This window comes from Giraffa tippelskirchi, chromosome 4 (genome assembly GCF_054371585.1).
Source record: "Giraffa tippelskirchi isolate mGirTip1 chromosome 4, T2T-mGirTip1v1.2.pri, whole genome shotgun sequence".
In the NCBI taxonomy this organism is placed as follows: Eukaryota; Metazoa; Chordata; class Mammalia; order Artiodactyla; family Giraffidae; genus Giraffa; species Giraffa tippelskirchi.
In genome coordinates, this window is record NC_137278.1 from 77102411 (window position 1) to 77129824 (window position 27414).

At 38.8% G+C, this 27414-nt stretch overlaps 1 protein-coding gene and 1 long non-coding RNA gene across 26 annotated transcripts in view; both read right to left on the bottom strand.

The window, feature by feature from the left end:
- MTA3 (metastasis associated 1 family member 3) overlaps positions 1–27414 on the bottom strand; it is a 240468-nt gene that overhangs the window by 169743 nt on the left and 43311 nt on the right. For 17 of the 25 annotated variants that reach the window (XR_014082484.1, XR_014082489.1, XR_014082483.1 and 14 more), the window contains exons 1-3: positions 25361–25483; positions 23623–23690; positions 16702–16795 (exon numbers count right to left, since the gene is read on the bottom strand). Coding sequence is in view for 8 of the 25 variants with exons in the window: in XM_081591977.1 (XP_081448103.1) it covers positions 16702–16795; positions 23623–23690; positions 25361–25388 (190 nt within the window). In the remaining 17 variants the exon portion in view is untranslated. Of the gene's footprint in view, positions 1–16701; positions 16796–23622; positions 23691–25360; positions 25484–27414 lie in introns of those variants that run through there. The other 8 variants (XR_014082480.1, XR_014082479.1, XR_014082490.1 and 5 more) reach the window with 1 other exon arrangement.
- On the bottom strand, positions 3820–8682 carry LOC145546096 (uncharacterized). The gene is made up of 2 exons (XR_014082497.1): positions 7418–8682; positions 3820–5704 (listed from the first exon to the last, which is right to left on the bottom strand). It is a non-coding gene; the product is annotated as an uncharacterized LOC145546096 (long non-coding RNA).

Here is a 27414-nt window from a genome sequence, read left to right on the forward strand (position 1 = left end):
TATTTAAATACAGATCATATTATGCTCTATTCATCAATTTACGTTATATATTTAAACACATAAGTACAAACATAGTGTGTGTGTGTGCTCAGTTATTAGATCCAAACGTTTTATCAGAGTAAAATTTAAAATGCAAGTATATTCAAATGAACATTATTTCAACTTCCCCAAACTTTTCTGAGCATATTATAAGGTTTCTATATGATAGTTTAGCGTGTCAAATTGGCTAGGCTATAGTCCCTAGCTATTTAAATTCTAACTAGGTGTTGCTGTGAAAGTATTATGTAGATATGGTTAACATCAGCTGAATTTGAGTAAAGGCGATTCTCTTCAATAACTTGGGTGGGTTTCATTCAATCAAATGAAAGGTCTCAGCAGCAAAACTCAGATTTCCATAAGAAAGAAAAAATTTCACCTGGCCAGCCCCACAATCATTTAAGTGAATTTCTTGCAACAAATCTCTTTATATATTTATATAAACCAGCTGGAGATTACATTTATGTGTATAGGATATTATATATTTATATACATGTAAAATCTCCAACTAGTTGTTTATCTGGCAGACCCTAAGTGATAAAATCTACATAGGTCATAAGAGTAAGAAATATAATTAACAGTCATTTGTTAGGTCTTGGTAAAGCCTTTTTATTCTGCTTCTCAGAAAATGAGATCGTGAATGACTGATGACTGGTTAACAAACCTCTTCCAACTCCGCTGGTTTCAAATTCTCTGCTTTTGACAAGACTGAAGGAGGACATAATCGTTAGCTGCTAAATCATTAAAAATAACTTTTGATGTAAAACCACTATATGATTTTTCACATACAACTCAGAAGAACAAATAGACTGTGAGGGCAGGGATTTCTGCTAGTTCAATGCTTATCATCCAAGCTTAGAAGAGTGTCCATAACATAGGAGGAGTTCAAAATATATTTGATAAATGAATAAATGAGCAAAATGCCACCAGTCTCATCTATTTAGATGAAACAAATTTGTCAGAACCAACATTTATAAACATAAAAATCAGGAACAAAATACCAAACCTCTCATTCTAGCAATGCAAGGATTCCTTAACTGAATGAGGTGAGAGGAAGCCCCACCTGTATTGATTTCCAATGAAAATGTACTTTTGTGTTTAGTAATTATGAACATTTAAATTATCAATAATTACATTTTTAGTAATTATTTGTACTATAATTATAATAAGTCCAAAAGAAATTAACACTCTTGAGTCTTACAAACTCAAGACATACAAAGTGTTTTTAAATTTTAATTAATGTAAATTTTTTGTTGCAGAAACAAAACTTTCAAGCATAAAACACATTAGGCTAAAATTCTGCAGAGAAAAGCAAAATGAACTTGAGACAAATGGATCACATAAAATTTCAAACTGTTTAAGAGCTTGTTCATGCTATTTTTTTTAACCTGTGACAGTGGGCAAATTGTTTTTTTCTTTTTTTGGCCATGTGGCTTGTGGGATCTTAGTTCTGTGACCAAGGGTCAAACCCAGGCCCCCAGCAGTGGAAGCACCAAGTGCTTACCACAGGACTGCAAGGACTGCCCTAGTCATTCATTTTTAAATGTCACTATCTGCAACACACCAGACACTTTATCTCTGCAACTATTTAAATTTTTTGATGAAAAATTTTAGGTGTCAACTTTCAAATGTATTAAGGAAATAAAACTTTTTAAAATTAAGGGAAATTCTAAAGCAGAAAATATGAAAGCCACTGTACTATACAATCATTTCTGTAAAAATGATTTTTTTTACTTCTATGAACACTGATTTTCTGTGGAAAAGACACTAGAAACTAGGAATAAGGGTCATCTGTGGGGGAGAACTGGGTCTTCAGAGACCTGATATGCGGAGTTTTTGCACTGAATATACTTTTGTCTTTTTTTTTTAAAGATTTCTTTATTTTTGGTTGTGCTGGGTCTTTGTTGCTGTGTGTAGGCTTTCTCTAGTTGCGGGGCATGGGCTCTAGGGTTCAGGGGCTTCAACAGCTGAGGCATGTGGGCTCAACCACTGTGGGTCATGGGCTTAGCTGCTCCGTGCCATGTGGGACGTTCCCAGAGGAGGGATCAAACCCATGTCCCCTGCATCGGCAGGTGAATCTCAGCTACTGGACCACCAGGGAAGCCCCACTTTTGTACTTTTTAATTGCTGATTCATAATCAAATATTACCTTTCTAAAAGCAAAAAGTTTTAACAAGTACAATAAATAAAAATGTGAGGAAAACTGTAAGACTACAAATAGGATGAATATCTCCCTGACAAACAGACAATGTGATAAAACCAACAGAAGGAAGGAGAAAACACATACACACAGAGGAATTAAAATATAACGAAAAGTAAAAGGATTAAACGTCCTTACTGAAGTTCCAGATTCTCAGAACAAGTTAAAAAGATCAAAAACAAATGAAAACCCAGCTTTATGTGGTTTAAAAACCATAATATTCTTTTTAAAAAAACCTGAGAGAATAGGCAATGTATATTACCATATGTAAGATAGATGACCAGTGCAAGTTCGATGCATAAAGCAGGGCACTCAAAAGCCGGAGCTCTGGGACAACCCAGAGGGATGGAGCAGGGAGGGAGGTAGGAGGGGGGTTCAGGATGGCGGCGGGGTGGTGGGGGGAGACAGATGTGCACCCCTGGTTGATTTGTGTCAATGTGTGGCAGGGGCCACCACAGTCTTGTGAAGTGATTGTCCTTCAATTAAAATTAATCAATTAAAAATAATAAAATTTTAAACCTAAAAAATTAAAAATAAAAAAATGTATAAACTAGACAAATGCTAGTAACAACAAAAATGGGAATAGCAATAACATTAGAAAAGGGAATTTCCTGGCAGTCCAGTGGTTAAGACTCTGCACTTCAACTGCTGGGGGCCTGAGTTTGATCCCAGGTCAGTGCACATGGCCAAAATAATAACAGAAAAAAAATGGAATTCAAAGTAAAAAGCATTAGTGAAAAATATTTTGTTATATTTAAAAAGAATCCATCTCAGGACCAAACTTTTTAAGCACCTGGCATCTTTACTTAAAGACCAAAATCTATTAGAAATGCAAGGAGAAATGGACCACTAAAGTTAACAGAAGTAATTAAGATTAGTAATCAATAGATCAGACAAACTAAGCCTATTCATATAAATAAATATTAGGTTAAAAAAGATGTATTTACAAAGAAAGTATGTGCTGAGATTTGAGTTGGGGTCTGAAGTTGAGAAAGCAGGGTGTCAATGTAATAAGCTTATGTTGATTAACTGCTGAAGACAAGTGATGATCAAATGCAGGCTCACTGTGCTCTTCTACATTTGTTTGAAAAACTCAGACTACTCAGAAGTGAGTAATAAGGCATCACACAGCAAAACCGAGGGGAGGTGACCACCGGTGCCCAAAGGAAAGTATGTAACCTTAAAAGCATTTACCAGAAAACAAGACAAATCTTTTTACTTTTCTGCTTTTATTCTTCTCCCAGTATATGACAGAAGCACCGTGCCAAGTTCCATACAAAGTCCTTCTGGGATTTTGATTGGGATTTCCTTAAACTAACAGATTACCTTGGGGAAAAACTAATATTTAAAAATCCAGCTTCTGATTTTGTAACTTCTACATTTTCCCTATTTCATTAATTTTTGCTTTTATATTTAACTCCTTTTTTTGCATTTATTTTTCAATTCTACCTTCAATGCCTGGCTTTAATAATTATTTTTAGTCATTTTATTCACGGGTTGCTTTGAAGGCTTTAAATTTTCTTATGACTATCACTCTGGCGTCAACCCAGAGGTTTCTAAGATTACTATTTTTATTGTCATTCTTTTTGGAATCATTCACAATTGCAGGTTTTATTTCTCCTTCAACACAAAGGCATACATAAACATGTTCCTTAAATTACCAAAGTGGATTTTAACATAGCTTATTTTCCTTTTATTGTTACTTTTATTGTTTACTTCACTGCCTTTGAACAGAATATTATTTGTGAGGAATTCCCTGGCGGTCCAGTGGTTAGGACTCAGCTCTTTCACTGCTAAGAGTACAGGTTCAATTCCTAGTTGAGGAACTAAGTGAGATCCCACAAGAAGGGGGTGTGGAAAAAAATTTTTTTGTGTAGTTCCTGCTTTTCACTATTTGTTAAGGTTTTCTTTAGGTATCTTTGGTATATGAGTATTATGAATTACCAGTCTGTCTCTTAACAGGAGAATTTATGCCATTCACATATTTTGTCATTGATATGTTTGGACTCATTCTGGTCCTCTTATGTTACTTTATTGTTCTCTTTCCTTATTCTGTTGAGTGGGGGCCTATTTAGGACCATTTTAACCTCATCTGGGCTTCCCTGATAGCTCAGTTGGTAAAAGATCCACTGGACAAGGGATAGGCTACTCACCCCAGTATTCTTGGGTTTCCCTTGTGGCTCAGCTGGTAAAGAATCCACCTGCATTGCAGGAGACTTGGATTCAATCTCTGGGTTGGAAAGATCCCCTGGAGAAGGGAAAGGCTATCCACTCCAGTATTCTGGCCTGGAGAATTCCATGCACTGTATAGTTCATGGGGTCGCAAAGAGTCAGACATGACTGAGTGACTTTCACTTTAACCTCATCTATTACTCTAGTAATGTAGATGAAGTATTGTAAAATTAAGTGATTTTTTTTATCAAATGATTTTATTATAACATTTATTTGGCTGCATTGAAATTTAGTTGCCGCACCCAAGATCTTCCTGATGCACGTAGGATCTTCATGGGCTTTGCTCTAGTTGGGGCGGGTGGGCTTAGTTACCCCACAACATGTGGGATCCCAGTTCTCCAACCAGGGATCAAGTCCACGTCTCACACTTTGGAAGGGGGATTCTTAACCACTGGACCATCAGGGAAGTTCCTCAAATGATTTATCTGCATCTTTCCACTGGTTTTTCTTCAAAGTTATAGCTAATATGAACTTTCTCAAAATTTTCTCAAAACTTTTACGTTTTCCCTTTTCTCAAAATGTCAGACTTTTAGAAGACTTTTATTTCTCTTTCCCATTTCTAATGCTTGAATAGTCTGGAATTTTATTCCTAAATTATTGATTATGTGTTGAAATTATTGAATTAATAATTGAATTCCTAAATTATTGAATTACGTGTTGAAAAATACCTCTATGTGGCAATTCACAGTTATTGAGTTCTCAACTTCAAATAACTTGCTCTTCTAGTATGTACTGAAGAAATCTGATCCTCATTCTTTCATTGATAACTTTCTCGATAAAAACTTTAGGATCCTCAATTTTTCTTTAGTGTTCTAAAATGAAGTATCTTTCTTTCATCCATTGAATCTAAAGGTTCTTGCCCTTCTTCTCTAGGGAAGTGTGCCTTTTAATAATTTATTCCTTTCTCTCATTTATTTTTATTACTTAAATCTAGCAGTATTTATTATTCATTTATTATTTCAATAAGCATTTCAATTTCTCAAAACATTTCCTTATTCTGAATATTCCTTATAACTGTTTTTGTTTTACAAGGTTAATATGTACATGAATACCACGTACACACACATATACTGAAATTCACACATTAATGTTTATAAAATTTAACTTTATATTTGTTTCAAAGCTAGAGTTATATCCTACAAATTCATCTAAACTACTTAATTCAACAAGGCTGTATATTGTCACTCTGCTTATTTAACTTATTTAACTTATATGCAGAGTACATCATGAGAAAGGCTGGGCTAGAGGAAGCACAAGCTGGAATCAAGATTGCTGAGAGAGACATCAATAATCTCAGATATGCAGATGACACCACCCTTACGGCAGAAAGTGAAGAAGAACTAAAGAGCCTCTCGATGAAAGTGAAAGAGGAAAGTGAACAAGTTGGCTTAAAGCTCAACATTCAGAAAACTAAGATCATGGCACTGGTCCCATCATTTCATGGCAAATAGATGGGGAAACAGTGAAAACAGTGGCTGACTTTATTTTTCTGGGCTCCAAAATCACTGCAAATGGTGACTGCAGCCATGAAATTAAAAGATGCTTACTCCTTGGAAGGAAAGTTATGACCAACCTAGAAAGCATATTAAAAAGCAGAGACATTACTTTGTCAACAAAGGTCCATCTAGTCAAGGCTGTGGTTTTTCTAGTAGTCATGTATGGATGTGAGAGTTGGACTAGAAAGAAAGCTGAGCGCTGAAGAATTGATGCTTTTGAACTGTGGTGTTGTAGAAGACTCTTGAGAGTCCCTTGGACTGCAAGGAGATCCAACCAGTCCATCCTAAAGGAGATCAGTCCTGGTGTTCATTGGAAGGACTGATGTTGAAGCTGAAACTCCAATATTTTGGCCACCTGATATGAAGAGCTGACTCATTGGAAAAGACCCTGATGCTGGGAAAGATTGAGGGCAAGAGGAGAAGGGGACGACAGAGGATAAGATGGTTGGATGGCATCACCGACTCAATGGACATGGGTTTGGGTGGACTCTAGGAGTTGGTGATGGACAGGGAGGCCTGGCGTGCTGCGGTTCATGGGGTCGCAAACAGTCAGATATGACTGAGCTACTGAACTGAACTGAACTTAATTCAATTATATATTGTGCCATCTGTCCATGATGATACACACAAATCTATGTATTCATTTAAATGGCTACAAGGCACTCCAGAATGTAAACCAAGTTTATTTATTACTTAGTTCAGTATCTTAATGCTGGACACTTATGCTTCTCTCTTTTGTTGTTGCTGTTGTTATCATCAAGGCACATTTCTTTGGGCATTTGTCTATGACTAGTATGCAGTGATAAAAACACTGAGCTTTAATCTGCCAGTTAGTGCCAAATTCTCTTTTACCTTCTAGGTCTCAAGACAGTATCAATCCTAGCTGAATATCAATAACTAACTTTTTTACTGTTTGCAACTTTAATCTTTAACTTGGGGGAATTAGGGAAAATATTAAGAGTTTTTTGTTGTTTAATTTGTACATACTGAGTAACTTCCATGGTCCCAGTATTATGGTGAACATTAGCAAATATATTAGTCAACAATGAGCTATAGCTTTTGTTTTATGAAAATGTGTTTAGTACCATGATTCCACCCCATAACCCAAGGACTCCTTTGGAAAGGGCAAGGTGGGTGGACAGTACTACCACAATGGGAGCAGTATTAATCTTTCATAGACAGAAGACAAGGATGTTAGATAGCCCATAGACATATAGGAATACAGCAAAGGACAGTCCATGATTCACATGACTTTGAAACGTCCCTCTGGACATTTTTTTTTTGGACATTTAAAAAAATATTTGTTTATCTAGCCACGTTGGGTCTAAGCTGTGGCATGCAGAATCTTTTTTAGTTGTGGCATATGTAATTTTTATTTGTGGCATACAAACTCTTAGTTGCAGCCTGTGGGATCTAGTTCCCCAAGCAGGGATCAAACCCAGGTCCCTTGCACTGAGAGCTCAGAGTCTTAGCCACTGGACCACCATGGAAGTTCCCCTGTGTAAATTTATGTAAGTGAAAAACATGATTCTCTAATCTGAGACTAGAGCAAATTCCATTTTATGTATGTGCTTATTCACTCAGTCATGTCTAACTCTTTGCAACCTCATGGACTGTAACCCGCCAGGCACCTCTGTCCATGGGGATTTTCTCTAGGCAAGAATACTGGAGTGGGTTGTTATGCCGTCCTCCAGGGGATCTTCCCAACCCAAGGACCAAACCCAGATCTCCCACAGTGCGGGGCAGATTCTTTACCCTCTAAGCTACAGGGAATGTATGAGAACACAAAATATTTGAGGTATGGTTTTAATATAACTGACTTTTCCAGCAATGAAGCCGTCATGTAAAAAGAGGAAAGACTGTATTTCGTTTTGTTCAGAACATATCAATAGTACCATTTTGAAAAGTTTCAGCAAATATTAGAGTTCCTAGGACAAAATATCAATCTAATTTATAACTGCTGCATTGCTAGTAATTCTATGCTAACATTTCACAATTTCATTGTATCTTCCACTATTGTCATGCCTCAGCATTTACACATATTGAAATGCAGTATATATGATCCTATTATATTACAAAATATTCTATTTTCTTAGTATAAATTTTTTCTCTTTTTAAAGTTTAGAACATAATATTGAGTTTTAGTTTTGTTTTTACATTATATGTATAAGTTATATGACCAATAAATTTCACTACAGAATAATAAAGAGGGCATTTTTTCTGAGGTGCTCAGCATGGCCAAAAATCATTTGTAAGGAGTAAGGCATGGGGGCAAGATCTCTTCATTTAATCAACCTGTCAAAAGAAATTGAAGTTTACTTAAAACTAATAGTTCATTAAATACTTCTAGTAGGCAGTCATAAGCTTAGACATTGATTTTAAGCTGTCACTGAAAATATGCCATAGCAGGAAAACCTATTATGAGCCTGTTCCCAGTTATATCACCTATTGTTGAGTCACCCCAAAACTTAATGGCACAAAACAACCGTTTTCCTTTCCTCACATGTTCAGTGGGTGAGGAATTCAGACAGGGCCCAAGCACAGAACTCTTGTCTTTGCTCACAGTGACTGGGACCTCAACACGAACTCAAATGGCTGGGGCTAGATCAGCTGGTGGCTCCTTCAGGCATATGTGTGGCACCTGGGCTCAGACAGGTCAACCATGGGACCTACAAATGGCCTCTCCATGTAGTCTGTATAATGCAGACTCCATGTACTGACAGAATAATGGCTGAGTTCCAGCAGAAATATCCTGACAGCAAACATTCCAAGAAAACCAAGTAGAAGCTTCATGGCCTTCTATGACCTAGCCTTGAGAGTTATACAGCATTACTTCTACAACCTCACCCAGATTCAAGGGGAGAAGACATGGACTCCACCTATCAATGGAAGGAATGTCAAAGAAGCTAAGGACCATATTTTAAAATCACCACAGATGATTTTCAGCCAACCAAGATGCTAAATCAAAACACCTGGTAGCCTGGCTGTTCTTCAAATCTGTTCCCCTGTTAAATTCAAAGCTACAAACACTTCTGGAGCAACTATAATGAACAAGACCCATGAACGCTGGAAAGATAACCAAAACCATGGTCTCAACGTTAAAGAACTTAACACTAAGCACTCAGAATGCACAAACTGTGTGCTAAGGCCAAGAAAGAAAGTTGGAAAGGACAGAACTCATGTATTTAAAACATCCAATTTTGGTACTATGACCTAACAATCAATTGTGATTACTGGTTCTACATCTTTTAAAAAGAGGTGCCAACTTTTTTATAAAATCCCATTTTAGTCCCCAAATTCTGTAAGACATTAAACATTCTACATCTTTTTAATAACTCTGAATCATATACTGCATGGATCTTAAAACACAAAGTTCCTAATATGCCCTCTGACACCAAAACATTTTGTAAGAGCATATGACTCAGACTAGGTGGTGATTAGAACTGGGTATAGAAGTCACCTCACCTTTCACCTTCAACAAATCACAACCTTATTGCCTAACAATATCATATCCCATAGCATCTTATTATTTAAAATTTTAAGATTAATGTCAACCCTGCTTTCTGACTCTACTTACAATAACACAAAAGTGTCAGAAACATCAGTAAGTTGATAAACTTTATGAACAGGACTTAAGGTAGGCAGGATCAACTCCCTGATTCTCTCCAACAGCTAATTGTGGTTTTACAAATCTGAGTAAGAAAAAAATCTTCTCATCTTCCTTCCTTTTCTCCTTCCACAAAGCTCCACACATGTGGGCGCTGGAGTGGAAAAGTAGTGGCAAACAGAACAAGCACTAGAAAGGAAAAGAACTATCCTCATTTGAGCCATTTTTCCCTGTCCCAACTTCAGCCCAGAGTGAATGACACAAGTGAAAAGTTGGGAAGAAAACTCTAAGGAAGAGAGCTGCAAGTACAGAAAACACTTTACCCTTTTATCTGTCAGGTTAAAAATGAAAGTGACACAAAGTTTAATTTTCTAAAACTTTACATTTTAAGAATCACAATACATAATAAGAATATGTCAAAAACATCTAAAATAAGTGAACAGTCAAAAAGAGTATGGATGAAATTCTTCATTTTCAAAGAATCCATCAGTCCTGAGAACCAGATGCATACCAAACTGGTATCACTCATTTAATGAGAAATTCCATTTCTTCTAGATTAAGGGAAACACGGCTGCTTTTAAAACTCAAGAGTACATATGCCAGCTTCCAGTGAAATTACCTTAGAAAAGAAGAATCAGTAACAAGTACTCAAGTAGGATTTCTTTTGATTCTGAAGAATATAGCACAAAATAGTACAATCTGTTAAATGCACAACAACCTAGGAACAGCACCACCCTCTCTCAAAGATCCATCCTTAATGCTCAGATTGTGGTCTCCAAGGCCATTTCCCAGTAAAAGCAATCAGGACTCTGGAGACAAAGGTTTGGGGCAAGAAGCATAAAAGATGAGCCTGAAACATCTTACGATATCAGAAAGTAAGATAATAAAGACCACTGGGATCATTTCAAAATGACTCCAGGACAAACCGAAATAAGCCCCACTAGCTCAAGATAAGACAACTTGAGTGTCAATGAAGATAATAATTTATAATAAATATCAAATATGGACAAATACTTGCACTCATGATGAAACTAAAAAAGTAAATTGGTGATCTTTGGAGAATGTCAGGAACCACTTTGTGCTGTGTGTTTAGTTGCTTAGTCGTGTCCAGCTCTTTGCGACCCCGTGGACTATAGCCTACCAGGCCCCTCTGTCCATGGGGATTCTCCAGGCACGAATACTGGAGTGGATTGCCATGCCCTCCTCCAGGGGATCTTCCCAACCCAGGGATCGAATCTGGTCTCCTGCATTGCAAGTGGATTCTTTACCAGCTGAGCTACCAGGGAAGCCCAGGAACTACTTAACTATTTTTGAAAAACTGGTAACTAAAAAGGGCAAAAATCTCATCAAGCATTTAACCTACCTTTGTTATAAGATCTAACCAGAAGAACAACCTGATAGTTGAGAGAGGGAATATTTCTCTTCATAGAAATATTCCACCCAACACATGAGGGAATGATAGTTTTAAACGCACCGTCTAGTCAAGGCTATGGTTTTTCCAGTTGTCATGGATGGATGTGAGAGTTGGACTATAAAGAAAGCTGAGTGCAGAAGAATTGATGCTTTTGAACTGTGGTGTTGGAGAAGACTCTTGAGAGTCCCTTGGACTGCAAGGAGATCCAACCAGTCCATCCTAAAGGAGATCAGTCCTTGGTGTTCATTGGAAGGACTGATGTTGAAGCTGAAACTCCAATATTTTGGCCACCTAATGCGAAGAGCTGACTCATTGGAAAAGACCCTGATGCTGGGAAAGATTGAGGACAGGAGGAGAAGGGGAGGACAGAAGATGACATGGTTGGATGGCATCACCGACTCAATGGACATGGGTTTGGGTGGACTCCGGGAGTTGGTGATGGACAGGGAGCCCTGGCGTGCTGCGGTTCGTGGGGTCACAAAGAGTTGGACACGACGGAGTGACTAAACTGAACTGATGAATAAATGAATTAAAGTAATCATCAATCAGTCAATGATTTATAACTCCACAAAAAAAGAAAATTAAAAATTCTTTATTTTTTGTTATAAAAGGCATTGGTTGGAAATTTTACAAAATCTGAGTAAGTTCATATATCATCATGCTGGTGTTAGGAAAGAGAATGTCCTCATTCTTAGAAGATACACACTGAAGTTATCTTTAGGGGCTAGGGGAAATATATCAATTTATTTTCAGACAATTCAAATATATTAATATGTACATAGAATTAACAGGCTTTCCTGGTGGCTCAGTGGTAAAGAGTTCACCTGCCAGTGCAGGAGCACAGGTTCAATCCCTGGGTCAGGAAGATCCCCTGAAGAAAGAAATGGCAACCCACTCCAGTATTCTTGCCTAGGAAATCCCATGGACAGAGGAGCCTGGTGGATCCCAGTCCATGGAGTCGCAAAGAGTCAGATATGACTTAGTGGCTAAACAATAAACAAGATAGAATAACAGAATAAATATAGTAAAATTGTTAACATTTGGGACTCTGAATGAAGGGCATATGGAATTCCTGGTAATGTTTTTAATAGATTTTTTGTAAATCTTAGATTATTTCAAAGTCAAATGTTATTAAAAAGAGACAGGCAACAATATATTATAGACCTCATAACAGAAGTACACAATGCTACCCATGAAGTGATCTTTTACCCTCCACACCGATTACACACACACACACACACACACACACACACACACACACACACACACACACACACACACACACACACACACACACACACACACACACACACACACACACACACACACACACCCCTAGATTTTTGACCCTCTAGAATCTGGATCTAACTATCCACGTACACCGAAACATAGTAAAGGACACAACAGAGATGCCATCAACAAACTCCAAGCCAAAGAAAACTCAACAGGATGAACTACCTGGTATCAACAAAACACTGAGATAGAATACGAAACAATATGTATCTATAGATTAAAAGACTTAAGGATGTCCCCACAAAAACTTGTACAGAAATGTTCATAACAGCATCATTCATAATTACCAGAAAGGAAACAATACAAATGCCCATCAACTGGTGAATAGAGAAACAAAATGTAGTACATCCACCCAATATGATATCTCTTAGCTACACACAGGAATGAAGTAATTCATACTATAAAATGGAAGAAACTTGAAAACATTATGCTAAGTAAAAAGCCGGACACACAAAAAACACAAACTATATGATTCCATTTATAAGAAATGTCCAGAAAAAGGCAACTCTGTAGACAGGAAGTACATCAGAGGTTGCCAGGGACTGACTGAAAGGGAGAATAGGGAGTAACTGGTTTCTTTTTTGGGGTGATGAAAATAATCTGAAATTAGCAGTGGTGATGGCTATAAAGCTTTGAGAAAATCACTAAATTGTATAGTTTAAAAGCTTGTATTTTATGCTACATGAAGTATTTATCAATTATTAAAATGGATGAGAAAAAAAAAACTTACCAATCACCTTATTTGGATCCTGATGTAAACAAATTATAAAAATGAAAAAATACTATAAAAGAAAAAATGTGAAAACCAACTAGGTATTTGAGGATACCAATGTTTACAGAATCCTAAATGATCAGTGGATGCTAAAACAAGTGCACTGATGTTGGACCAAAAACAAGATATTTACGTAGTTGCAGGTGAAGTGAAGTGAAGTGAAAGTCACTCAGTCGCATCCGACTCTTTATGACTCCATGGACTATACAGTACATGGAATTCTCCAGGTCAGAATACTGGAGTGGGTAGCCTTTCCTTTCTCCAGGGGATCTTCCCAACCCAGGGATCGAACCCAGGTCTCACTGCAGGCAGATTCTTTACCAGCTGAGCCACAAGGGAAGCCCAAGAACACTGGAGTGGGTAGCCTATCCCTTCTCCAACGGATCTTCCTGACCCAGGAATCAAACTGGGGTTTTCTGCATTGCAGGCGGATTCTTTACCAACTGAGCTGTCAGAGAAGCCCAGTTGCCAGGTACCTCCCCCAAAATAACTTACTGGATACAAAGGAACACCACCTTAACCAAGTAATCAAACCTAATATCACCATTATGGATCGAGAAGGACACATCACTACAGCATCCCTACAAAAAAAAATACATAACCTGAATCTAATTATGAGGAAACATTATACAAACACAAACTGAACCATATTCAACAAAATAACTGACCTAGTTTCTTCAAAAATGTTAAGGTCAAAAAACACAGAAACTGAGGAACTGGTTCCATTATCAAGGATACACAACAATAAAACACAGTGTGTGATTCTGGATTTTATCCTAGACTAAGGAAAAAATACATAGCTACTCGGAACACTGTTGAGACATGAAATCTGGACTAAGGACTGCGAATGAGATAATAGTTTTGTTGTAAATACTAGGTTTCCTGAGACCTTTACACTAAACTGTGGTTATGTAAAAGAATTCTAGTACATTTAGGAAAAACACTCTAAAGTCTCCACTTACTCTCAAATGGTTCAGGAAATATATATATATATTATATATATATAAAGAATGATAAAATGTTCATTGCTGGATCTGGGTCAAGAGCATCCTGAAGCTCCTTGCATATTCTTGGCATTTCCTGAAAGTCTGGATGAGGCTGTATCTTTTAGAAATATATTCTGAAATATATGCAGATAAAAAAGTAAGATTTCTCTGATGAACCTCAAAATAATGGGACAAGTAGAAGTCTAGATGAATTAACTGGTCATGTATTAATAACTGTTAAGCAGAATAATGGAAAACATCATGTGTATTATACTTGTACTTTTGTGTTTGAAATTTTCTGCAATAAAAAGTTTTAAAGAAGTCCACAACGAAGCAGAAAAACTAAGATTCAGGAAAATTAAGTGGCACCCACATTTAGGACTCTGGTTTTTCATATGACGTTTTCTCCACTAATCCCTCCTTAAAAACCTCTTTATAAAGCATGAACTATTCAGGCAATTTTTATTCTCTTCATGTCAAGGTTTAGTCAATATCGAAACAAAAGTACAGTTGATACCTCTAACTCTATTGTACATGGATATACAGTTAACTTTGAGAATAAAATCAATAAATAATGGAAGAAAACAGGTAAATGTAGATAGAAGTAATCCATCCAAACAGATGATCTACAGATCACTGAGAGAGAAAAACCTACATTTATTAAGCACCCATTATAAGTCATTCCTTGAGTCATCACATCATTGCTGGCACAGTTTTTCCCTTAGCCTTTAATTTTTTTCCTTAAAGTATGCAATTATAGATTTTTTTTTTTTAAATATTTGGCCATGCCATGTGGCTGTGGGATCTTAGTTCCACCACCAGAGGCTGTAACTAGGCCATTAGTAATGAAAGCGTGGAGTCCTAACCACTATACTGCCGGGGAATTCCCTCCTTTAATTTTTTCTTAACTGTGATAAAAATATAATTCAAAATGAGGTGATTTTTTTTTCAACCTCATTTTACAAACAAGGAAAATGCAGATGAATGAGAAGTTAAGAATTTTTGCCAAGGCAGGCAGCAGGTAACCAACCAGAATCTGAACCTAGGTCTTGCTTTAAACTGCATGACTACCACCACTATGTAGTTTGACTGATTCTTAATTTTCTTAGAATTTCATTTCTATGAGTCAATACAAAGAGCGTAATCAATTCTGAAAAACCCGATTTTCTATTTACAAGCCTAAAATAGCTCTAAAAGGCAGCCATGCTGAGACCCTCCACAAGCAGTCAGCAGATTCCCTAACAATCTTAACACCTCACTACCTTTGCAATGACAAATTACATTAGAAGCTACACTAAATCCAAAAGTACATGAATATCAGTGAGACATTTTATGTTTCTTAAGTTTATGTTGTAAATGGTGAATGAAATCCAAATAGTTTTGCCTACTTTAATGACATGTTGAATTTCTAGATTTCAGCTACAAATAAATAACTGATTAGTATGTCATTTTAAAAAGCAATACTCTGATCTCATACATGAGGAACAAATACAACTGCCCTGAATCTGTCAATATATAATTTGTAAATACTACAGAATAACCCATATCATAATTAACGCTTTCTCTACAAAAATGGAAAGAAATTTAAAAAATATATATAAAACTACAGCAGAAAATATAGTAGGAATTTAACTTACAAGACAGACAACCAATCTGCTTGGTTAAATTGGCAACACAGTGGGGAAATCTCAGGCAGCAGCAAACCAACCTGTTTGCACAACAGCCTCCTTTCCCCCATAACCAAAACACTTCACAAGCTTGAGGATCCCCAAGACCAGAGTTTGACACATCACAGTATTAAACTGAAAAATACACATACATATAGAGAAGGAAATGGCAACCCACTCCAGTATTCTTGACTGGAGAATCCCATGGACAAAGGAGCCTGGCGGGCTACAGTCCATGGGGTTGCAAAGAGTCGGACATGACTGAGTGACTAATACACACACATATATATGGTCCTAATCTCAGTACATATTTTGTAGGAGGAAAATGGCTTTTAAGACAAAGTATTTAAACTACTTTACTTCTTTTTTAAAATTTAAATCACTTTTTTATTGATCCTTTGTTGCTTTAAAAAAAGGGGGGTGCTAGGATGTGTCAAAGCTGTTGACTGGGAAGAAAGAGCACACAATGGCAATTAAACTGCAAAGAAATACTCAGAGTTGCTACCTTCAAGAATTTTCCATTATCTATCACCTTGCACTTCTCTCTTTAGCAAACTTTTTTTCCCGCACATACCTCCTACTACAAACATATAATAACACTCAGAATTTTACAAACTGTAAATATAACCCAGTTGTTTCAGAGAGAAGGAAAAAAAGTCCTCCAAAATACCAGTGAAGTATTAATTTCCTCATATTCAAAACTTCAAACCACTGTGAAAAATGGGAGATGACAAAACACTGCCCTGATTGTCTGCTAAAGCCTATTTGCAAAGACTTCTATTTCAACCTTTCGACTAATTAATAAATATATGTTACATCCTAAAAATATACATACTAAAATCAAGAGCCACCCAAGAAACCTACTCCCATCTAAACTAAGAGGAAAACAAATGGGAAACTAAAAGTTATAGGTAACACAGTATTTTTCCTAGTATCACGGAAAAAAAAGACTCAAAACACATTTTAAGTTTTTTCCAAGAAAAAGACAATTAACTTACTAGCATGCTTGTCTGCAAGCATTATAAGCGTGTTGGAAATATCTCGTCGTCTATAAAAGCACACTACTTTTGCTTCCACGTTGCCAGTTGCAGTCTAAGAAATAAGAAAAATAAAAGTCATCTGGACTGAATATTAGACTCAAGTAGTTTATAAAACAAAACTAGAGACAGCACAATTATAAGATCACTCTCACTTACTGTGCCAACCACAGCTGCAGGATAGAGAACTAAAAAATTCAAATAAGGACTAGCAACATTTGTAAAAGTTCCAAGTGAAACTGAAATGTCAAACATAAAATTACTCACTGGCATCAATTAAACTAAAGTGATCAGACAGCTTTAATGACTAAAGCCAGACAGAGTTAACTCTGATTAGCCTTAAGAAACTAATCCCCAAAATTTAAAAAGCCACAACATAACTTAAAACATTTAAACGTAAGTCCTCCAAACCCTCTCCCCGAGGCACAGACTAATCGCAGTCACCCAGCCCCTTCTCGCGTTCGACAGATGGTGACACTCTGCAGGTGCAGGGCAAATCAACAGATGAGGTGGACCAGATAGCTTGGGAAAGCATTCTCAGCTCAAGGGAATCTATGAATCCATAATGCTCAATATTCTTGGTAGAACTTAGTCTACCTTCACATATGAAAGTATTAAATGCCCTGAGTTATGAACACTGAAGCTCTTATTTCTTTTTGACTACAGTCTAGAATGCAATCAATATTCAGTTAAGCTGTAATTTACTGCAGCTGGGGCCCAGGCTCCTACCTTCCTATTCTTTATGAATTCTGAGAGCTTTCAAGGTCAATCGTTCACTACAAAGTTCACTGTAAAAATACATAGATTACAATAAAACGCTATTGTGACTTCCAATTCCAAACAAATTTGAGAACAAATTTTCAGAATTTCTCTGGGCTTACTGATATATTCAGACACAAAGAAATAAGAATATGTATGTGCTGCAGTAAATGTGTCAATTTTATGAAGTTCAGCAGCAGTATTCCAGAGTGAAAAACAGTCTTGTAGAAATATTGCCCCTTAAAATTGAAATCATATTAAATCCTAACCAAAGTGCTTCTATAATTCACAATATTGTGATCAAATACATCCTCCAGAAGCAATGATCCCACAGTGTGCCAAATGAACAGGCCAATATTTCCATGTAAATAAAATCTATCAATGACTTCAATTACCCATGCTTTATCATTTTTTCTCTTCTTGAGACAAAAGCATATTAAAAACCTAAAACAAGAGTTTTAAGGTATACATTTTTTTTCTGCCTCACTGATGAGTTCCTTCAACAGGGATACTCTGTAAAGCCAATTAAATTCTTATTTAAACCTGCTTGTGGAAGACAGGCATAGTTCAAAACAAATATTCTCTCCTGAATCATGTACACACTTGGCTATTATGTAGTTTACAGCTACAGTATTCCTCTTCTCTATTATATGCACACGTGCGTGCACACACACACCCCCTCCAAGTATTCCCTTAAAGTTGAACTACTGAAACTGCAGTCTAAGGCCCAGTACACAACTGTTACTGTGTAACAGAAAACAGTACAGAAATTAAGTGTATTATAGTATTTGAAGGTTAATTTCCTATCTCTTGAATCTAATAACAAAAAATGGGGCTTGCATTTTTATAAGCCTACTTTACATTTCATTTTTCTACTCTCCTTTAAATTTTACAAAAGCAGCCTAAGATACTGAATATTTTTAAAACACCTCCACCACAAATAATTTAAAAAGCACAGCTCTGAAGACCAAGGCTAAAAGCTGTGCGCATACACAGTCACCAAAGCTCTTTTGCCCTCTTCTTGTACCTCACTCAGCATGAGCTAAGTGCTGGGGACGCTCGGTGCCCACCCTCATGGAGCCTCCGCTCCAGCAGAGATGCCTGTTCACATGTCACCTCCTCTCCAACCTTCCAGAGCCCAGCGGGCACCATGTCCCTCGCCCAGAAACCTTCACCGGTTCCCCATAACTTAAGTATAAAAGTAAAACATTCCTGACAAATTACCAACACTATTTTCCTTTACTCCTTTCTTTTCCCCTCCAGACTCCACTTCTTACTCCTGGAGGCAGGAAGTACCACCAGTTGGGGAAAGAGCAGAAAAAGTTTCAAGGAGGAGGAAAGGGGTACAGGGTCCTTAGTTGGCTAGAAAAGAAGGAAAGTCCAACAGGTGGAGCCTGGAGGACAGAGTAGTCTAAGAAAAAAAGAAAGACCTGAACAAACCCCCAGGTGGGAAAAGTGGAGACAGGTATAAAGAACATACAGTGAACAGCAAGGTACTATGTTCTTTTCTCCACTTAGGTTGTGGCCTCTAAAATCTCTATTCTGTCAAACACGGTTAGAAAAACATCCTCCAGCAATAAGGGGCTTTGAGTCCACCTCATACTCATGTCCATTTCTATCCTCAACTTAAGAAAGTACATTCTTAAAAAACAAAATAACCAAACACTTTCCAACATGGAAAGTCCACGGTCTGCTTCAACTAGAACAAATGGAAAGGAACTTTCTTTTCCCAATTTCTGTCCTTATTCCCAACAAATCGTACACATCAGGAGGGGCCTTAAGTTGGGTTCCATCAAAAGGGCTTTGAGGGGATCTCCTGAAATTATGTGTAAAATCTTATATGTGCAAATATAGATTGGGATGGGGGACAAGATTAGATGCTCAAAGAAGTTAGTGGCTCCCTTCTCCCCACCAAAAAAAAAGACCCTAAATATTAAAATAAATCTCAGGGCAAACTGGATGGCTAATAAAATATACAAAATATGAAGACACACACAAATTATACAACATAATACACCAAAAAAAAATATCCATAGCAAATAACATCAAATTTACCCACAAGCATGATTTCCAAAACTTCCTGAGACTGTACCCTCATTATTACATGCACAAAGCTTTCTTTCAACATGTGTGCAGACTCAATCTTTAGAAGAGCAACACCCAAACTAAAGTGACTAACTAAAATTTTCCCAAAAGCTGTTTTCTATTTTAACTTTATATTCTTTCTCCAAAATATCATCACCACTCTATCTGAGTACAACTTAGAGAAGAGGAAACAAGGGAATATAAGATAACAACGTTGAACTGTTTTCATCAACCCATTATATTATTTAGTTTTGCAACTGAAAGTTCTGGGGGGGAAAAAAAAACTGAGACAAAAATCTATTCTTTAATTAAAAAAAAAGAAAATACTTAGTTCTGCTTTCTAACTGAGCAAGTAACATTTCAAATAAAATTTTTAAAAAAAGAAACTATCAACCTATAAAACTGAATTTTGTATAAAAATAGTGACAAACAGCTTATCCTAGGAATTCTGTTAAAAAAAAAAAATTATATTTCTTTTTCTTTTTTTTTCCTTTGGTCATGCTGTACAGCTTGCAGGATCTTAAGTTCCTGGAGCAGGGACTGAACCTGGGGCACAGCAGAGAAAGCACCAAGTCTTAACCACTGGACCACAAGAGAATCCTAAAACACATCCTACCTAATTAGAAGAAAGTTAATAAAATAGGTTAATGTCCTTTCTCTTAGCTTATCAATTAGAATGTATTAAGCATTCTTAAATTCATTATTTGGATTTTTCCAATCATGTTAAATTTCCCCACTTGGCCAATTTGACCTCTGACCCACTCGGGGCATTTCTGGAACTCTTATGGCCCCAATTCCAAGAAAACTACCTCCTTCTCATCCTTTAAGCTTCAATTTCAATGTCCTTAAAGTCCAATCCCTATTCTAAGGAAGCAATCTCTGTTATTCTGTCAAGGCTCTTGCTTATTTCCTTTGTAGAAATTAACACCATTTACGATAATCTTCTTCTGTGTCTCCCTCATGAGAATGTAGACCCTGTGTGGGTCTACACATTATGTAGACCAAGACTACATCCATAGCAAAGACTATGTCCATACTAGTCACTGTAGAATCTCTGAGCCTAGCATGGTACCTGCTATATAATAAAAACTCAAGAAATATTTAATGAATTACTTAAAATGAAATCTCTCTTTCACACCCCTTCAGAAATAAAGGTCCTATGTAAATATCTAGTAATTAATTAGCCAATCACAGTTCCTTTTACTCAATACTCCATCCACTCAAATTGCCATTCTCTGAAATTACAGAGAAGCCCATCTCTCACAATTCAGTGACCCCTAGTCCCCTAAGGACTGTTAGTATATTAATGACTTCTTGTGAAAGCAGAGGGAGAGGGAGAAGGTGAGGATGTGGAGGAGAGGAGGGACTTTCAAAGTAAACAGTAATATAATGATGGAGTCTGAAATAATCCAGGTTCTAGCTAAATGTGTAACCCAGACATTTAAGTTACTTAACCATAAGGTGCTTCCCAACAATCCATGTGCATCTACTTTAAAAGCTTAAGGTACTATGAGGCTCAACAGGTGACAAACTTGAATCCCTAGATTATATGCTTCCAAAGCACCATGCTCTGATGTTTGTAAATTTTGCACAGATGCAATTTTCCTTCTGCTTGTGGAATTATGTCCATCTTCACTACTAGACCTATCTCGTTCATTCTTCAGTTCCTAAAAGTGGGTATCTAAAAGTACCTGGCAGGTAGCAGGCTCTCAGAAATATTTGTAAAATGAATGAACCAAAGTATTTGTAACCAGTAAAGCCATGTACAAGTATTAATATCACACATCTGAGAAATTCACTAATTCAAGAAATATTTACTGAATGCCTTAACTACATGCCAGCCACTATTCTAAAGCACTTAGGATTCATTAGTGAACAGAAAAGATCACTACATACCTAGAGCTTTCATTCTAGTTTGCAAAATCAGGCAATGAAAATACAGGGACACCTCATTTTATTGCACTTGGGCTCACTCAGTTTCACAGATACTGTGTTTCTTTACAAACTGATGGGTCAAGCAAGTCTATCAGGGCCATTTTTCCAACAGCATTTGCTCACTTAAAGTGTCTGTCACATTTTGGCAAATCTTGCAACATTTCAAACTTTTTCATTATTATGACCCATTTGTAATGGTGACCTTTAATATTATGTTATGATTCACTAAAGACTCAGATGACAGCTAACATTTCTTTTAGCAATAAAGTATTTCTCAATGAGGCATGCACATCTTTTTTTTTTTGGCTGCACTGGGTCTCGGTTGCACTGGCGATCTTTAGCTGTAGCATGAGAACTCTTAGTTGCAGCATGTGGGATCATCCCTAGATCAGGGATCAAACCCGGGCCCCCGACACTGGGGACCTTAAAGTCAGCAACTGGACCACCGGGGAAATCCCTGCATGTACATCATTTTTTACACATAATAGACTACAGTATGGTGTAAACCTAACTTTTATATGCACTGGGAAACTAAAAAATTCATGTGACTTGCTTTACTGCAATATCTGCCTTACTGCAGTGGTCTGAATCGAACCCACAATATCTCTGAGGTATGCCCTATAAACACATAAAGTATATTTGAAGGTGATAAATGCTATGAGGGAAAAAGCAAGGTACAGGGAACTGGAAACAACTAGACAGTACTAAGGCGAGTGCCTATGAGAAAGAGCCAAGGTGGTCCAGTGGTTAGGACTCTTCACTGCCATGGCCTTGGATTCAATCCCTGGTCAGGTACTAAGATCTCACAACACACACACAGCGTGGCCAAAAAAAAACCAGTATCGGCCAAGAAAGAGTTTACTGCACTTAGAGCCAAATAAACAAATCAGGGAGCAGCCAGAGAATACCACTCTCATAGGCCAATATTTTTCTTTGAATCCTAGTTAACTTTCTAAATAAACTGATACCGTAAACAGTGTGGCACTGCCTAAATTATTTATTAAGCCTTTTATTTAAAACAATCTTTTTTTTAATTTTTAGTAGCACTGCGTGGCTTACAGGACCTTTCCTCCCAGATCAGGGATGGAACCTGGGCTGTGGCAGTGAAAGCACTGAGCCCAAACCACTGGACTCCAAAGGAATTTCCTGGAATTGCCTAAATTCTTATACCTTACATCAATAACAGAAAAGAGAAGCACTTCGGGAAGACATCTCAACAGTTTCTACCCACAGACTGACCTAATCCTGTAGCCATTTGCTTCATTTGGTGGTCTCAAATTCTACAGAAGTTTTTAAAATGCAACATCGCCAGGGTATTCCCAAAAGTGAACCAGGACATCTAAGCTCATGAGCCAGGCATGCCCTTGGCCAGACCTGGCTTCCAGGGACTCAAAACTGGACCAGTCTCCAGATGGTATTTTGGGGGAAAAGTATAAGCTAGACAGTCCCCAAACATTTTGACAGCAAGAATTCTCACCAGCTACACAGGTAACCCTCAACCATCAGAAATTTGTGGTCAAGTCGCTTATGACAATTCGAGTGCCTCCGTTATAAAAGCTGAACTATTGCCAACAGTCATTATGCTGCTGCTGTCCTGGACACCCTCGATCATGGACAAAACAATGTGTAAGTTTTATTTATTCCGGCCTACAGTACCAAAAAAGCCGCTTTATAATTATACCAATACTGTATTCTTATTAGTTAGTCTAGTCTAGAATTTTACAAATTCCCTTAAATATTGTATTTCCTAACTTCCTCCTTCTCAAGCTGAAAGAGGAAAAAATTAATTCACTAAAAAGAGAGAAACACATTATGACTTCAAATATAAAAAGAGACTGAGTTACTGGAGTGGCCTGCTCGGAGATGCTCCAAGCAATTTAAAGAAATCTGCAGATGTTACATATTCAATATCAATATTTAATATCAGAGGTAATTATAAAAAGCTAAATATTCGGAATCCTGCATAATTCTCTAATCTGAAATCCATACTTTCAAAGAGTCTGGAACTGCAAGTAAAATCACCTCTTATGCCCTTTACCCACTTATCCTTCAATGGGAAACAAATATTTCTTAATATTAGAATCAAGAACACTCAGTGTATACCTTGTTGAGTTCTTCTATCCTTCTGATGAGGTACGGATTGCTTGAGGAATTCTCAAAGTAGACATAATCTGTAAGTAAAGGAAGTAAAGAGCTTAATCTTTTCAACAGAAAGTTCATATGTGCCAATCTGTGACTTTTTATGTTAGGTAATTCACATTCAAAATGAAGCACGCCCATAATTCATTCCCTGGTAAAAGCAAACTTAGTAATGCAAACTTAATATATTCTCTCATGTGCCTACCATTCACAGATCCTTATTTTCCTGGCATTTTCACTTTGATTAATGTTTTATTCAAGTTCTCCTAGACTCTTGTCCCACCTGTGTCAAATTTTTAATAATAAACAAAAAGACACCTCTTATCATTGTGTAGTCAGGGCTAACTAAACATGTGTCTTTCATACTGTAACTGCTTCCACATCTTTTCACTCCAATCCATTTGCCCTGGAGTATGCTTCTCACATGAAACTATTGACCTAAGACAAATTCAGAGCATCTTGAAAGGCTTAGCAGCCCAAAGTACATTTCAATCACCAACTTAAAAAAAAAAAATCAGGTGAGCAGAGCAGAAGCACACTGACCAACTTTTTCACAGCTCTATCTAGGAGGACGGGGGGGGGGAGAAAGGAGACCAGTCACTTTTTGAGAGGCAGAGCACTCTGGAGGTGATACCGGTTTTTTTAATACCTCATTTACCAAATTTAATCCAGATCCCTCTAGGGTCTTGTTATAATGAAATTGCTGCAGCCTTTCAACAAAAAAGGATAAAAATTTTCAAGTGTGGTTTTTCCTGTCATCTAATAGGCTCACTGGAAACTCCCCACTGTGTGTTTATTTGAAAGGCTGGGTTGTATTGTCTATCTTAGTGGCTCTTTCCCTTCTCCCTTCTGCAAAGTGGCCTCATTTAGCCAGGCCATTCCCACCACCATCCATCAAGAAGCTCGGCTAATGAGCAGAAGAGCACGTCTCACACACAAACACGCCACTTATCTGAATTATTATTTCACCAGGAAAAGAGACAGGAGGGCGTCGTGAGTAGGGAGAAAGTTTGTTTGACCTTATTTCTCTCTTCTGCAGAAGGCTGGGAAGGAGGCAGACAGTAGAGCGAACGTCCAGGCAGAGCTCAACTCCCCAGAGCAGACTGCGGTGCCCCGGCCCCTCTAAGCCCCATTATTGGGGGGAGGGGGTGGGCGGGGAGGAACCAGACAAGAAACGGAAGGGAGAGTGACGACGGAGAGGTGCAGGGCCCTGTCCCCGCAAACAGGCCTATCCAGCTGTGCGCCTGGCTGGGCCCCCATCGCCCCCACCCACACCCCCAAGGAAGGGGAGGAGTAGAGGAGGGGGGCGAATGTCCCTCTACCCTCTCCAAACCCCCAGTGCCGAGATGCCATGCGAGGAGAACCACCCTCTTAAGGGGCTTGACGGCCCCCACCCCCATGTGGGTTTCACGGGTGGGGGTTGGGGGGTGCGTGATAATTCATACCCTCAAGTACAGGCTTGGCCCTAAAACCTTGGGCGGGGCGCGGGGGGTGTGGACGGGCCCCGGTCCCTTTGCGGGCCACGATGGGGTAGGGGGAAGGGGCGGGGGGTGGGCAGCCCCGGCCCCCACCGCAGGCCCCCAGCCGCCTGCGCCCTCAGCCCGGGCGCCCGGGGTTACCAGCCGTTAGGGTGAACTAGCCCCGATCCCCCCACTCCCGGGGCCCGCTCCCAGACGGGCCGGGTCGGGCCGAGCCTTCCTACCTCCGACCCGGTACATGTTGGCCGCCATGTCCGCCCGCCCGCCCGCGGAGCCCGAGCCGAGCCCCGCCCGCCGCTGCCGCCGCCGCCGCCGCCGCCGCCGCTGCCTCAGCCTCGGCCGCCGCCGACTCCTCGCCGCGGGGGGGAGGGAAGGGAGGGAACAAGGGGAGGGGGAAGTGAAGGGGAGGGGACGCCCAGGGGTGGGGGCAGGTGCCCGCCCCCAGCGCAGGGCTAGGGAGGGCCGAGTTGCCCGGCCAGGGGAGGCCGGAGGGCTTGGGACCAGCAGGGAATTGGGGAGCAGGGTGCGGCTTGGGGGGACCTTGCTGGAAGTGGAGGGTCCTAGGGCAGGGGTCCTGGCCCAGGCCGAGGCCTGCCGCCCCAGACACCTGCCCACCCCGAAACTGGGCTTCCTCTCCCCGCCTCTGTCCCTGGAGACCTCCAGGCTGTGAGACCTCCAGCACGTGAGCACCAGTCGGGATGCAAACACTTGGATGCAAATAAATGCTCGCAGCAGGGCGCGTTCCTCCTGGTGAGGTTAAGGCAACCGGCCTGGAGCGCGAAGGCCCTGGAGCCAAGGGGCTGCTAGGTGCTTGCAGCTTCTAGGGCAGAGACCTAGAGGATGGCAGGACTAGGAAAACTGACCCCCTTCCAAGTCCATCGTAACTGCACTGGCGTGTCAAGCCGCGTTCACCCCAAAACCAGGATGAACAGAACCCACTTCCCCACACCTGGAGGCCTTGCTTCTAGACAGGCCCTATATGCAGTGCAGCCCGGCTGGGAGAAGAGACCATTAGAAGAGGGGGGCTTCCTTTGGTTAGGAGAACAGGGCCCTACAGTTCATTGTCACCACAGCTGCTCCGAGGAAGAGATGGTGCCAGTCAGCTTGCTGTTGATGGACTATTAACTGGTTATGTGCCTAATGCTTTTAAAGTTATTATTTTCCCAGGCAAATTCTCTAGACAACCCCTGTTTTCTCAGCCTTCAGACCCTCACAGAAACAAAGAGCCAAATAGAGTTGAATCTGAACTGGTTGTCCCCTAAATGAACACAAACAACTTTCTTTAGGGAAGCCAATCCATTCCAAACTACTCCCAGATATTGTTGGGTAATAAACATGAAGAGGATCCCTTACTGTTGTGGGTTGTTTGGAGTTTTTGGTGCTTTACAACCTTGTGCTGTTGACTCTGGGTTTGGCATCTGTGGATGAGAAATGTCCCCACAAAAGAAGGCTGTGTTCTGCTTTGTCTGGTGATGGCATTTTTGATTGTCCATTATCACAAATTGAGGTGAAAACAATAGTTCTCTGGCTAGCTAATGGAAAGCAAAAAATAAAATATAAGCACTTGAATAAAATATATATATATATCCCAACTAAAATAAATATATTTATAAAAAAAATAAAAATAAAAAAATAAAACACTGGAACAACTCAGAAAAAAAAATAAAAATAAAAAATATATATATATAAAGTATCTTTGCCTGAATTACCTTGATTGACTGTGTAACTCAAGTTTCTTCAAGTATAGAATGGGGACACACTAATTGCACCTCACAGGTGGGGTAAGGAACAGTTGTGATTATATCTTAAAATGCTTTGTAAACCATTCAGCAAAGAGCACTATGCAAATAACAGGTGTCTGCTGCTTTTTTTTTTTAACTCAAGCAAGTTTCAGATTCCCAAAGGTTTTATGCTGTGAGTCAAATTGTGATCTCACGTCAACTCTTTTGACCTAGAGAAAAAAGTAAAGCTGTTCCGTTATGCACACTGCATAGCTGTTATTTATCATAATCCCTTTACTGGAGATTCCACAGAAAACATATTGTGACATATCTGACATCACTCTCTCCATTTCTGAGCTGACACGTAAATAGGCTGAATAATTTAGCTGGAGTTAAACCATAAACTGGCAGCAGTGTTGGGATAATACAGCCCTTTCCTTTGGCCTAGAATTCTCTAAACCAGGAAGATTGTCTCCAAGTGGAAAGGCCACCTGGAAACCATAAACTGCAAAGGAACAATAGGTTGCAAGCTCTATTAAAGGGTTTTCCCATTATTT